Here is a 13132-nt window from a genome sequence, read left to right on the forward strand (position 1 = left end):
AAATAATTAAGGTTTAAAAAAAATTGTAAAAAGTGCTGCAGAAAGCTAAGAGAAAATGAATGCTATTTCGATGTTAACAGGAAATAACAAAGCATCAAAGCTGGCTTTGCCATGTGGCTAGAGAAGAAGGGATGCTGAGTTTGGGTGGAGAAGGCAGAAGTAAATAACATTAAGAAGAAAGAGTCTTAGTAAATTTTGGAAATTCTCCAGACAGTGCCTCCACCTGACACTGCAGGAGGCAGCTGGAGTCCTGATCTGCAGGCAGTTTTGGAGTGCCGTGCTGTGCACCTAAGCAGGATCATGGCTGTGGTTTCCTTAGGGGTGTGCACTCCTCACCAGCCCCTTACCAGTTCCAGCTCCCAAAGCCCCTCCACCGACTGAGCTGGTCCTACTGCCTCCCAGCACTGTTGTGCTCCATGGCAGAGAGGGGAACTGGGCAGGATATGAGAGACCTTTCTGGAGCACACCTGTGGCCAGGAAGGGAAGGATATTAACTTTCCTTTCTCCTTATGAGTCAAAATTACAATCCAGAAGGGCTGTGATACTTGCTATGGTTAGATTGTTTTCCTTATATGATTTGTCATGCAAAATCACAGCCACTGTATTTTAAACGAAGCCTGCCAAGCTTAGCAGTACTTCAGTGTCTACTGAGTGTGGTGCTAGCCCAAAACATTAAGGCTACTGGAATGATTTTCCTGGACGTATACCTCTCCCTCCTTCTAATTTTTTAATCTAGTAAGGTACTGATATCTAGGGGAATAATGGATCAGGTGTAATGTGGAGAGTTCAGACTTTTATCAGAATAAAGCAATTCATTGCTCCTAACTGCTTTCTACTGATAGAATTAAACAGACTTAACTCCATCTGGTTTGTGTTAGGCATATTAGTGTGCCATTCTTGCTGTGATGTGATACTCGTAAGACTGGGAGCTGACAGCTAAGCCTCTAAAAGAATAAATAACAATTTCTGACTGTATAGGATAGAGTATATGGTCTAAATACTGTCTATTTTAAAGCCATAAGGATAAGTACTGTCTGTATCACTTTCAAAGTCAGGAATATTTTCTGTAGTTGTTTAACTGGCAGACGATGCTGAAACATGATCCTTTTGGAATATACAGAAGTCTGATGTGCAAATGCACATGATGGATCTTGCTCTCTTGTAGTATGCCTGTACATACTAGGACTGTCTGAGACAGAGCAACAGCCTGTCTGTCAGATCAGCTGATGGGTTGAGTGTGTGGGTCCCCATCCTGCCTCACAGTAGAGACTTTCTGAAGCAGCTGCCAGCATGTCTGCTCTCTGTTGGAGAGCAGTTGCTGGCTCCTTTGACTGATTCAGGTGATGTAGAGAAAACCACTCCAAAGGACCATGCTACCAGAAATAATAATATTATGTAAGTAATTCTTAGGGAAAATATTTTAAAAATGAAGTTCAGGTGAGAAGTAAAAGAAATGATGTTTTAGAAGGAAAATGTAGCAAGGACAATAAGATAAAATTGTTTCAGGATGGATATTGATGAGTTGATGAGATGGAGCCTGCAATGACTAAGGGTTGCATTTCCAATCAAAGGCTATGATGTGAAACTTTGCATGTTTCAATTTGATGACCTCCACCAAGGGGTAAGAGGGAAAGAGCTAAAAGAAGATGCAATCACTACTAATAGTGTGTTGCATTGTAATGTGATTGTGTTAAGAGTTTTAGTGCTTTTGCCAGTCACCTGTAGTGGCTAGCTGGAAATTTTATTTCTCCCTTTCCCTGCAGCCTCTGTGCATACAATGGCTTGCTTATTTATTTCTCTGACACTTTGATGTTCCAATTTAGACTTGATATACTGGGCAGGGTGTTGTTAGTGATGTTGAGAAACCTTATATATTTTGTTCATGCATGCAGAGTTAATTGCCAGGTCTCTTGAGCAGGAAGCCATTACCCTGAGGTCACCAATCAGGAACCCATGAAGTCTGGTGTCCATTTACTCTGTGGAGCATGATCCCCTTTCCAAGGCAACCTGATCTCTCCCTCTTGCATATAGTTTAAAGTTGATATTAAAGTGCTCGAGATTGTTTATGGTATAGATCTGCTGGATCAAATGCCTTTGATGTGGAAGACAGCAGTTGTGATAGTCTGGTTATGATAGTGCATGTTGGCTTTTCCAGTTTATTTTGATGCATATTTCAATTTTTCGTTATTAAATGCTTTGTTGAAACCCTTGTGTCACTTTTGTATGACACTGTGGTGAGATGGTACACACTACTTTGGGACAGAAAGATTGTCATCTTTTGCCTAATGACCCAGGTGTTTGAAGTTTGTGCTTTTCACACAGAAAGAGTATGTCCTGCTGAAGGCCATCTCCCCAAACCATCAGTAAAGAAAGGAGAAAGATGAGCTTCTCTGTGGCCCACTTTAACCTGAAGCTAGGATTCTGCTCTGAGTATCCCTTTAGAATAAGATCTCTCTTGAACTTGGAGTGCTCTCCAAGTTGGTTAATCCTGCCTGGTTTGTAGATGTGGGGAACTGTACACCTACATATAACTGATGGTGTGATAGGAGCATATGCTCATATGCACAGTGCATCTGCCATAACTCGGCAAAACTAGATTGACCACATATGTGTCAATTGTCTCCATCTCCAGTTTAGAGATTTGCAGAGAACAACTGCAGGAGCTTCATAGCCACACTGTGAGTGTGACGCACTGGGTAATCATATCAGGATTGTTGCCCTCCTGCCTAGTGCTGCCCTCAAGGTGCACAATGACCGTTTTCCAAGATTTCCAAATGCTACACACCTCGTCAGAGCTTCTGTGATATGTCACAAAAATTTCAGAAAATTTACCAGATTTATTTCTTCCCAGTAGCTGTACAGAGGTCCAGCACAACGTGCTTCTAGAAAGCAGTCTTTCGTGGTTGCTTGAGTTATCGTCTAGACAACAACAGATAGAACTGCAAACAAAAAACTGTATTCTAACATGCCAAATCTCAAATAATTTGTAACTTTGTAACACAAATGAAATACTGCACTCATAGCTGGGCTTCAAAACCCTTGTAAGACTTGAGTTTCTGCTTGTTCTAAAACTCATACTCTTGTTGCAGTTGGTTTTGTAAAATACCCCTGTTCTGCAGGACATTGACATCATTAAAATAGAGGAACCCTGTGATATATAGAAGGAGGGTGTGGTTCTATTTGAGGTAAGAGCAGGGAATATTTTAGCATGCCATATTCATTGAATGTCTTGCAAAAATGGCATCTTGTGAAAGTCTGAAAATGAATAAATACTATAATTGCAAGACCATAGAAGATGGTAACTATTGTAAACTGGCATGGATTTGTTTTGATTCTCTCATGTCCATTTGTTTTTTAAAGCAACTGCTCTTGGAGTCAAGATCTTTCTTTCCTTATCTCCGTTTCTTAAAATCAAAGGTTCTGTGTCTCAGATAAATTAAAGGCTGAGGGGAAGACTGTCACAGCCATGCATTATGCTATGCTGATGAAAGTTGCTGCCTCCACAAAAGGGATGATATCATGGCTCAGGAAGCAGCTCTTGGACCACCACAATTTATAATCTAGTTTCTGTTACCTGTACTGCAGGGCTGAAAAGTGTGGATATTCAGGACCTGCTTCTGTAAGTGGTGTAGTCATCATTGCACAGGAGCAATGACCTTGGTTGGCAGGGAGGGGCAAGGCAAATGGGAGTGATGCCTCTTGCACCTATTTGATCTTAATCTATTGCTGCCCAAGACACAACAAGGGGGTTTTAGACTTTGTGCTACAAAGGTGTTGGTTCATTTGGGTTTTTTCCTTAATATGCATCCATCTATAAAAAAGACAAAGTACAGCAGAGAGCGTGCATGAGGACCCCAGAATACTTAACTTCTGAGATCAAGTGTGCCTTGTTCAGATATTTTAAAGTAAGTTGATATTACTATTGTAAGTGGTTCGACATGAATTTCAGAGGGTCACTAAGTAAATTATCCCTGACTAATTAAACCAGTTTTGAGTTACGCAAGCCGTCTCAAGTACTGAGAGACTTCACTGACATGCCTGTATCCTCATACTTCATAGGATTATACTCATGTACAATTTAAAGGTCAATTAGAAGAGGTTTTATACCTGGCTTTGGTCTTTCATTATTTCTCATGTGCACATTTCTACATGATTGGTGGTTTCTTTACCACTTTCTCTCAGCATAATTCTCTTTTATTTTTTCTGCCTGTGCTCCCCACCTCCTTTTCTCTGTTCTGTGTGTGCTGTTCACCACTCCAGCAAAAGCTGCAGTAACACAGTGCTTTAAAAAGTCTTGTCCCTTTCTTTGTGTAGCAGTTGATGAGAAAGGAAGTGTTTTGACCAGCTTTTCTCTCCAGTGCTAGTAAAGTATGCAATCTTAGATTTGAGGACAGAAAAAGAGCATTTCTGAGAACATAGAGAGAAGATGAAGAGTGCAGTCACCCCACTTTTCCTCTATGCCTTCTCCATATACTATTTTTAGCCCTGTTAGCAAATGGTATCATTTGTTGCTCCAGCCCTTCCATGCCACCGGTGCTGCGTGATCAGTGTGAGCCTTGTCAACCGTAGGGCTGGTAAGCACACTGAGGGGAGACCCTGGGGCTAAACTGGGAGTCTGGAGGGGAGCACAAGTTCTAGGCCAGGCTCTGAGATGCATTTGGGTGGTGCAGGGCACGTAACATACAGCCTGGCAGCAAGCAGGGCTGGAGGGATGTTGGATAATCTATTGACTGCTCATGGTGTGAGCTCTCAAAATCCATTTAAATACATCACTTCCTCCCCCTCCCCCCAACCTATGCAGGTACTTCCAATAAATGGCAGCTTGAAACAGTAGCTTTTCAAGAATCTAACCATTTCGAGGCTTAGGAATGAGCACTAAGAGGGAAGGATTTTCTTGCTGCTGATCACAGCAGAAGCTGGGAGTGAGGTGTGAGGTGGTGGACAGGCCCTTGGTCAGCATTCTCCCACTGAGCTCTGCTGCTCCTTCCATCCACGGGCACTGGGGTTTGGCCACTGTTATTTACTATGCCTTCCCCAACCAGTGCGTGTGTGTGCGCGATGTATGGGCACTTAGCAGTCTCCAAGAAGGATGCAGGAGCATCCCTGCTGCTGTCTGTAATTAGTAGTTATTTAATTTGACTATTAGGGGGTAGAGGAGAAGGGGGTAGTACCAGGAAGCATGAGGCACCGACGGAGGGGAGACAGCGTTCCCACAGTCCCTCCCCAGGGGCGATCGGTGACGGATCACCTCTCCTCAGGAGAACGATGCGGTCCTGGTACGCAAACTAAAAACCTGAACTACCCGTGCGCCCCTTACCCTGCCTACCCTGCCGCGGGGCTGACACCACTTCCCGGCGGCTCTTCCTGCAGCGTTCAGAAAACGCTGCTGGCTCGGCCACCGGAGCTCCCGGCAGGCGGGTGAAGCGTCGGCACGGGGGGGAGCCCGGGAAGCAGCAACAAGCGCTACCCCGGCTACCACACGTGTCCCGAGGCTCCCGGCTTTTGGGGTGGGCGAAGCCGCGGAGACCCCGCCGGGGCGGCGCTGGGGTCCTTTGTTGCCGCCCCGGGGCGGCCACATGCGACGGGGTGCGGGAGGAGGAGCTTTGCACCGCCCTGGCACCGCCGGCCGCCCTGTCGCTGGGTCGAAAGTTTGAGGGACGGCGGCGACGGGGCCGTCCCACGGTGTCCCGGGGCGGGCCGGGCCGGAGCGGGGCGGGGGAGGCATGGCGGGGCGGGGCGGGCCGGCCGCGGCGGCGGCGGGGAGCCGGCGCTAATCCGACGGCCGGGCCGGGGCATGGAGGGGGAGCGGGAGGACGGCCCCGCCGCCCCGGCGGAGAGCGGCACGTCGGAGGTGTTCGCCCAGCTGTGGGCGGACGTGATGGGCATCCTGGTGAGTGCGGACGGGACGGGAGCTGGGAGCGGGGCGGCCGCGGGGCAGCCTGCCGCGGGACGGCGGGGCCAAGGGGTGCCCGCCTGGTCTCCCCAGCACCTGCTCCGGAGTTGGCCCCAGCTGGAGCGTGCCCCCGTTCCAGCGTGCGGACGCGCACGTCCCAGAAAAACTGACTCCACGGCTAAAGCCAAGTGTTGCGTCGGTGACCATCGCCGTGTTGGAGTAGAGAGCTGTCAGGGCTGTCGTGCTAGAAGGGGCGGATCGGCCGCTTCGAGCATCGCCAAGGAGCGGGGTCCGGGCAGGGGCTGCCCACCGGCGGGGACACACCCGGGAGCGCCGGTTCAGCCGGATCAATGGGCGCATTGTCCTGGGTTGCTCCGGCGAGTTGCCGGATTCAGTGCAGTTTGGGCTGAAGGCGGTGTCGCTGCAGCCTTTGCATCCCACGCACGTGTTTCGGAGGGAAGTCTTACGCGTGGGGGGCACTCCCGCGAGTCCCCCGGGCACGGCCGCCCATCCCGCAGCGCTGCCCGGGGTCCCGCGGCATTCCCGGGCTCTGCCTTTGGAGCTCTTAGTCCCGGTAGTTTTTGTAGAGGCGAGTTGCTCGGTTACGGCCCGCGGAGTTTCTGCGCCGGTGATCTTCTGAGGAGGGGACTAATCCTCGTAATTCACTGGTTACAGACAAAAGAGATGGCCCCAGTAACGAGGGCTCAGGGAACTACGTTTAATGGGCACGTAGCGTACCGACAGGACGGACTGGATGGCAAACAGTAAAAATACAGGAAGAGTCAATCCTTTATTTCTACTTGCAGCGAGAGAATAATATTTACTTTAGGTGCAAGATGATAATTACCGCAGAGGACTGCCACTCGGCAGAAAAACAAATACTAATGTTATATACGTACTGGAGCTGGCCGCTTTCCAGGGATACAGGAATGTGGTAATCAACAGTGGAGTGCCTGTTTATTCATTTTAAAAGTAAATGAATAGGCTTGATGCACGTTAGGTTCTGTTGTTAACATTTAACTAGCAGACATTCAAGAATATTATGAGAAATACTTTTGGGGAAACTGCCGTGGATGATAATGAATAGTAAACCCGTAGGATCTAATTCAGAAGTGTTATAGAATTGAACAGAGAATTTAATTAGCATTTTATGCTGCATTTCTTTTTACCACATGGACTTTATTGTTAATATTCAAAGTCAGATTAAAAAACCTGCCTCATTCCTTTTCTTCATAGAAATTCTTCATTTAATAGCACCCAACTGCATACACTTTTTCACTGTTAATGATTTTAATCTAAGAATGCAAGCAGAGTCAGTTCTGCCAGTTTGTACGGAGCACACAGTTGGTACTTTATGAACAGTCTCTTTCTCTCTTTTTCTGGCAGGTCTCAGAACTGCATTTAGTAAAAGCAAAGTGCAATTGGATGCCCAGGAAGGAGTGTTTGAGGAGGCCAGACCAACAGCCTAGCATGCTGAAGCTCAGCACAGAAAAAGATCTGATTCTCACACAACTAATAATTTGAATAGGTTTCTTTTGGCTATACAGGCTAGTTTGCTTCCTGAGAAAACAGAGCTATTTAATTTTTATTTATCTTCTAATAAAACTATGCTGAAGTCATTTGTCTTAGAGTTGGTCAGTTTTACAGGAAGGCATCATCTTGTGACTGCGAAGTTGCTGGCTTATATTAGTTGCAAACATCACCCAGCACTATTCTCTCTTTTTTCGTTGGTGTTTTATGTTGCAACACAATTAAAAATATGGAAAGACACCTTTGTATTAGGTCTCATAAAATAACTTATTAGAGGGAAGACAGAAGCTCTTCTCACTGCAGGTTGTCAACCTTCTACAGATTTAGGTTTTTAAAGAGTTTCTGGTCTTTGGGGCTGTAAAATAAGGTCTTAATATGAACTGAATATAAACTTCTTTGGTGCTCTGTCACTGTTTGAAGGCAAGGAAGAGGTAACTCCAGTGCCATTTTCACTGCTCATCTTTGTAGTACTTAGAACTTAGTCCCTTTCAAGCCTGGGCTGCAAAAAACAAGCAGTAAAGTAAACTTGTGGCTTCCAACTGGAAGTCTGTAGATGGTTGGTTGTGGTCCACGAGGCCTCATCAGAGACCTGTATAGCTGGCTTACTTCTTTTGCGTTGTCAATTATGTGAGAGTATGGGTCTTAAATTCCTGGGATTTATAGCAGTTCACGATCCAAACTGTCTAGGGAGCACAAAGGTAGACATTCACTGGGAATGGCTCTATGAGTGAAGAAGTAGGTGTAGTGATAGGTTGGCTAGGTTGGTCCTGCAACAACTTGAATGCTACCAAAGAAGTGCATTAGCAGGGCGAGAGAGGCAGGAGAGGCAGACAAGATCTGCTCTTGTGAGACCCCATCTGGAGTACTGCATCCAGCTCTGAGGTCCTCAGCACAGGAAGGACACTGACCTGTTAGAGCAAGTCCAAGATAGCTGGGATGGATGGAGCACCTCTCCTGTGAGAAAAGACTAAGAGAATTGGGATGGTTCAGCCTGGAGAAGAGAATGCTTTGCGGTGACCTAATTGCAGCCTTTCAGTCCCTGCAGGGAACCTACAAGAAAGGTGGAGAGAGACTTTTCACAATGGCATGTAGTGACAGGACACAGAGGAATGGCTTTAAACTGGCAGAGAGTGGGTTTAGATTAGGTATTAGGAAGAAATTCTTTACTATGAGTGTTTAGGCACTGGCACAAGTTGCCCAAAGAAGCTGTGGATGCCCCATCCCTGGAAGTCCTCAAGGCCAGATTGGATGGGGGGCTCTGAGCAACCTGGTCTAGTGAAAGGTGTCCCTGCCCACGGCAGAGGGGTTGGAACTAGGTGATCTTTCAAGTTCCTTCCAACACAAACCATTCTATGATTCCGGGATCTTGGGAGGGAAAACTAGAATGAAATGAAGAAAGGTGATCGTCAAAAGTTTATTGATTAAATGAAAGAGAAAATTGCATTCTTAAGCCATGATTGTAGGGTGATGCAGATTAGAAAGGATCTCAGGCAGCATCTAGCCTGTCCTCAAGCTGAAGCAGGCAGAGCTCTGAGGCCCGGTGAGGTTGCTTGGGGCTTTATCCAGTTGTGTCTTGAAAAACCTCTGGGGACTGAAACTGCACAGCCTCTCTGTGCAGCCTGTTCCACCACTTTGCTGTCCTTACGGTGAAAAAGATGCTCTTCATAAAAGTGATGAAATGCCTGATTCTGCCCTCCTCACATTGAGTAGTTAGAGCAGTGGGGAAGGTGTCACCTTCCTCCTGCTGCTCTTGCTGAAAAGCTTGTGGACCGTGGCGGTATCTGCCCTAGGTGCTGGATTAGGGGAAGAGGCCATGGATATCAGCCCAGCTGATATTCACTACTGAAGTGACTTAAAATACCAGTTGAGCCCCTCTCACTCAGCGGAGAAATATATTTCATTCTTTGTGTATTTTTAATTAGCTTCCTTAAAATAGGACCTCATTAGCAGGAACCTGTGATGGCAGATCCCAGGTCCTGAGGGGAAGCAAATAGCTGTCAAGTGCTGCTTGTAAGCAGCATATTTTATGGACTTTGAAGTCACATAATAACTTTACACTTATATACTGAGTGTACTTGCAGCTGTATATGATCTTGCTGAAGTAAATGTGGCTTTTCCCTTTTGCGCTTTTCTAATGTGATATTCCATAGGTGCAGCTGTGATATAGGTACCTCAAAGCTATTTGTGCTGTTAATGGAGCTCATTAGATAACAAAATTATACCTAAAAACTTTTGGTTAGTCTGTAGCAAGCACATGTTGGAATCTATTGGGTAATTATAATTTTCAAGGATTCAAAGCAACAGTGGATGGTGGAAGTGTATTAAGGGTTTAGAAAGAGGTGAATTGTGAGTAGTAATATAGAAATTCTCCGCATCGCCAAAAACTCAACCCCATAAAAAGGGATATTTTGGCACAGAATCATGTATTGATGTGGTGATAGCAAACGCTTTGTTGTTAAGAGTCTGAAGGTTTTTGTGATCAAATCTGTGATCAAATCGCAACATGAAGTGAAATTTGTGAACTTTATTCTTTTAAAGATGTGCTTTCAAAATATAGGCTATTGACCTTAATACCGTAAAGACACTCCAGGGCCTCTCTTGTTTATGGGAAGTTCTTCTCACAGAGGAGGAAATAGCTGGGTCAAATCCTGACATTAATGCAATCACTGGCAAAACTCTGATCAATTTTAATAGAGCAGGAATTTCACTGAAGGAAGCATCTTATTTTTTGGGGGAGCTTTTGTCTTCAATGGCCAAGATGCCAAAGATAGAGCAGACCTTGAAACAGATGCTATGAAATTAGAAGTCATTCCAGTTTTTTATTTCAAAGTGATAGTTTCTTGTTTCAAACAACTGAATCAATTAGAACAGCTGAAACAAAAATAAAATTATTTCTTTTTTGATAATATTTTGCAGTTATGCTAAGAGAAAACCAGTGTTTTCCCACCATCTGCTGTTAGCTAAAGAGAACAGAGTGTTTTGAGGACAGTAAAGCTCACTTGGCTTTGTACTGGGAGCCCTGCTATTTAGATATATAATCTATCTTACTTTCAGTGTTTCAGTGACTATTTGAATTTCTTATCAAAGTAATAAAGAAACAAACTGAAAGAGAGAGAGATGCCAGCTTATAATGCTACTGGATAACATGTAATTACATACTGGCTAACATAGTTGGGGAGGGGGAACTTGATACTAAGCCAGGGAACCTGGATATCTAAAGAGATCAGGGAAGTAGATCCCCGACTGATAAAAGCAGTCGTAGGAGGAGCTGTGCCAGCTCACACCAGCCTAAGATTTCTTCCAGGATTGCTCTTTCTTAAACCATTATTAGGTCACTGTGACCTGTGGAAATCTCTCTGCTCCATTCCTCTCCTAGTGTCTTGCTGGGTGACTCTTTCTCTGATGTCTGCTTGGCACAGAGAGGCCACTCCAGCTGAAACCATGGGTACTCAGCATGGCTCTGTGGAAAAGCACAGGCAATTGAGTAGCTGCTCCAGGTAGAATGTGCTTTTGAAAATGAAATATACTTGGGGTTTTTTTTCTGATTTTTATTGATGATGTGTCAGAAAAGTGGCTGCAGCACTGTGTAATTAGCTCAAAAAGCACTTCAGGACATTCCAATGCAAAACATTTTTTCCCAACTTCTACTTTGGAGTATGTTTATAAGCATATTCCAGTTGCTACAGTAAGGATAAACCCAGAAGGCCTGGACTCTGCTTTCAAACTGTCAGATATTGTTTTTTCTATTTTATAAAACCATGGAGTATATTTTGCTTCCAAATAAAGAAATCAAAACAGAGAGTGGCTGACTGTCAGTTTAGGTGTTAGATTCAATTTTGTAATAAAACTTAACCTGTTGCATCTCCTTTCCCTTTCCGTGCAATGTTATACATAGCAATGCTAATCCTTTTATGAAGAAAGACAGCTCATAGAGATAACCTTTGGTCTAGGCTTTTTCTTGCACATCAGGGCACATAAAACAGATGTCTCCGTTAAGACAGTTTAGTCCCCACAAGACCCTACACAGTCAAGAATGATAAGAGTTTTTGGTTCTGGTGCCTTCTTCATTCTTTCTTGAAAGCAAATTCTTTCTCTTGATGGTTTGCTTGGAAATACTTTTTCTTCATACTTTTTTAACCTTTTGAAAGTTGATCAACCACACTCTCTCTGTTTTTTAGGAGCAGTGGAATAGTGCATTGAAAGAATTTGCCTGTAATGATGCCTCCTTTCTTTTGTGGATATGAAAAAATGACAGTCTTTAAACAGAAAGAAAATGTGAAAATTGGTATGGAAAATTGGTGTTGCACATGAGCACTTAAAGGACTTTTACTACATGGAATGCAATGTATTATGCTACACATGTTGCTTACCATTTTCTATAGTCAGGTGAAAAACTCTGATGTTTAGTGTATCTCAGAGCAAATGACATTTTACGGAACTAGATAATGATTAACTTATTCTGATGCTGTCTAGAAATCTATGAAATTAATGCTGATTTCACAATGTGCAGTGCAAACAGGAGCAGAGCAGTTAAGCCCTGAGAGCTGAGTGGAGGGACCAGGGCACAGCAGAGCGGGGTCACTGCTCGACGTGGGATGGAGGGAGCGAGCAGTGCCTGGGGCAGGGGGATTTGAGTCAGAATCTCTTCTTCCAGACCCAGATTGAACTGCTTCAGCTTTGGCTCTGGGCTCTGCTCCTTCAGGATTTTTTTCTCTCCAGAGGTTGTGGAGGAGAGGGTGCTCAGTGCTCTGCTTTCTGCACCTTTCCAGGTTACCCTATTGACATTTGTAATCTATGGTTGTAGCTTCCCCTTCATGCAGCAGCACAGACTTTCTCCTTTTCCACTTGCCCTGTTGTCACAATATTAATGGTTGTAGAGAACATGTTGTGCTCAGACTTTAAGAGGTTCAGTAACACAGGATGAATAGGAATTTGTAATGACCCAGCAAAGTGATTTGTTGCAATACCTGTTTTAACATAAAGTGCTGCTAACAATTTTCCTCTTTGTAATTGCTTGATGCAGCTGATGACTAGTGAACCTGCCTCTTTGTCTGATGCCATTATTGGTGGGAGAGGAAAAGGAACGTGGTTGTGACTCTGGGAATGGTGAGGTGGCTTTGCAAGGATCTGGATTCTAGGTTTTTCATGAGAAAATGAACAAAAAGAAGGAACTGGGTTTAATATGTGCAAGTCTGTAACAATTAAGTTTCTACTATAAAAGCATATTCTCAATTAAAATGTATGTAGACACATGTTCTGTGATTAGGTAAAGAGATATGAAGGGCTCTTACTTCTCCCTGACATCAAAAGATTTCAATGTTCCATTGGCAGAAAAAAATTTCAACACAGTTTGGACACAAGTGTTCACAACATAGATTTCCATTACTGGAAATAACTACTTTAAAAACAAAAGAAGCTGCCCCCACCACAGTGCAGTAGCTGTGGTGTGGGTCAAGTGTGAGCACACTGGGTCTGCTTTGATCTTCTTGAGGTGAGGGAAACATTTTTCCTGGCCTACGGTAATGGCAGACCTTTCCTGTCTACTGCCATGTTTTGAAACACAGAGTTATAATGTGTGGGGTTTGTTTGAACTAAGATTAGTATCATGAAATACTTAATGGTTTAAGTTTTAATGACAGCTGAATAAGCATTTTTGAGCTACATACTAGTTTTAGAGGCACACTTCCTATGAAGAGTTTGAAATTGAGA

At 44.4% G+C, this 13132-nt stretch overlaps 1 protein-coding gene across 5 annotated transcripts in view; it reads left to right on the forward strand.

Moving 5' to 3' along the window:
- SASH1 (SAM and SH3 domain containing 1) overlaps positions 1-13132 on the forward strand; it is a 540193-nt gene that overhangs the window by 410465 nt on the left and 116596 nt on the right. Inside the window, exon 1 of one of the 5 annotated variants that reach the window (XM_051811192.1) lies at positions 5730-5890. The exons of the other annotated variants lie outside the window; for them this stretch is intronic. Within the exon in view, the coding sequence (XP_051667152.1) occupies positions 5795-5890 (96 nt within the window). The 5' untranslated portion in view covers positions 5730-5794. Of the gene's footprint in view, positions 1-5729; positions 5891-13132 lie in introns of those variants that run through there. 5 annotated transcript variants of the gene reach the window in all.

This window comes from Manacus candei, unplaced genomic scaffold, assembly GCF_025592945.1.
Source record: "Manacus candei isolate 608988 ecotype Guabito, Panama unplaced genomic scaffold, ASM2559294v1 h1tg000081l, whole genome shotgun sequence".
NCBI lineage: Eukaryota > Metazoa > Chordata > Aves > Passeriformes > Pipridae > Manacus > Manacus candei.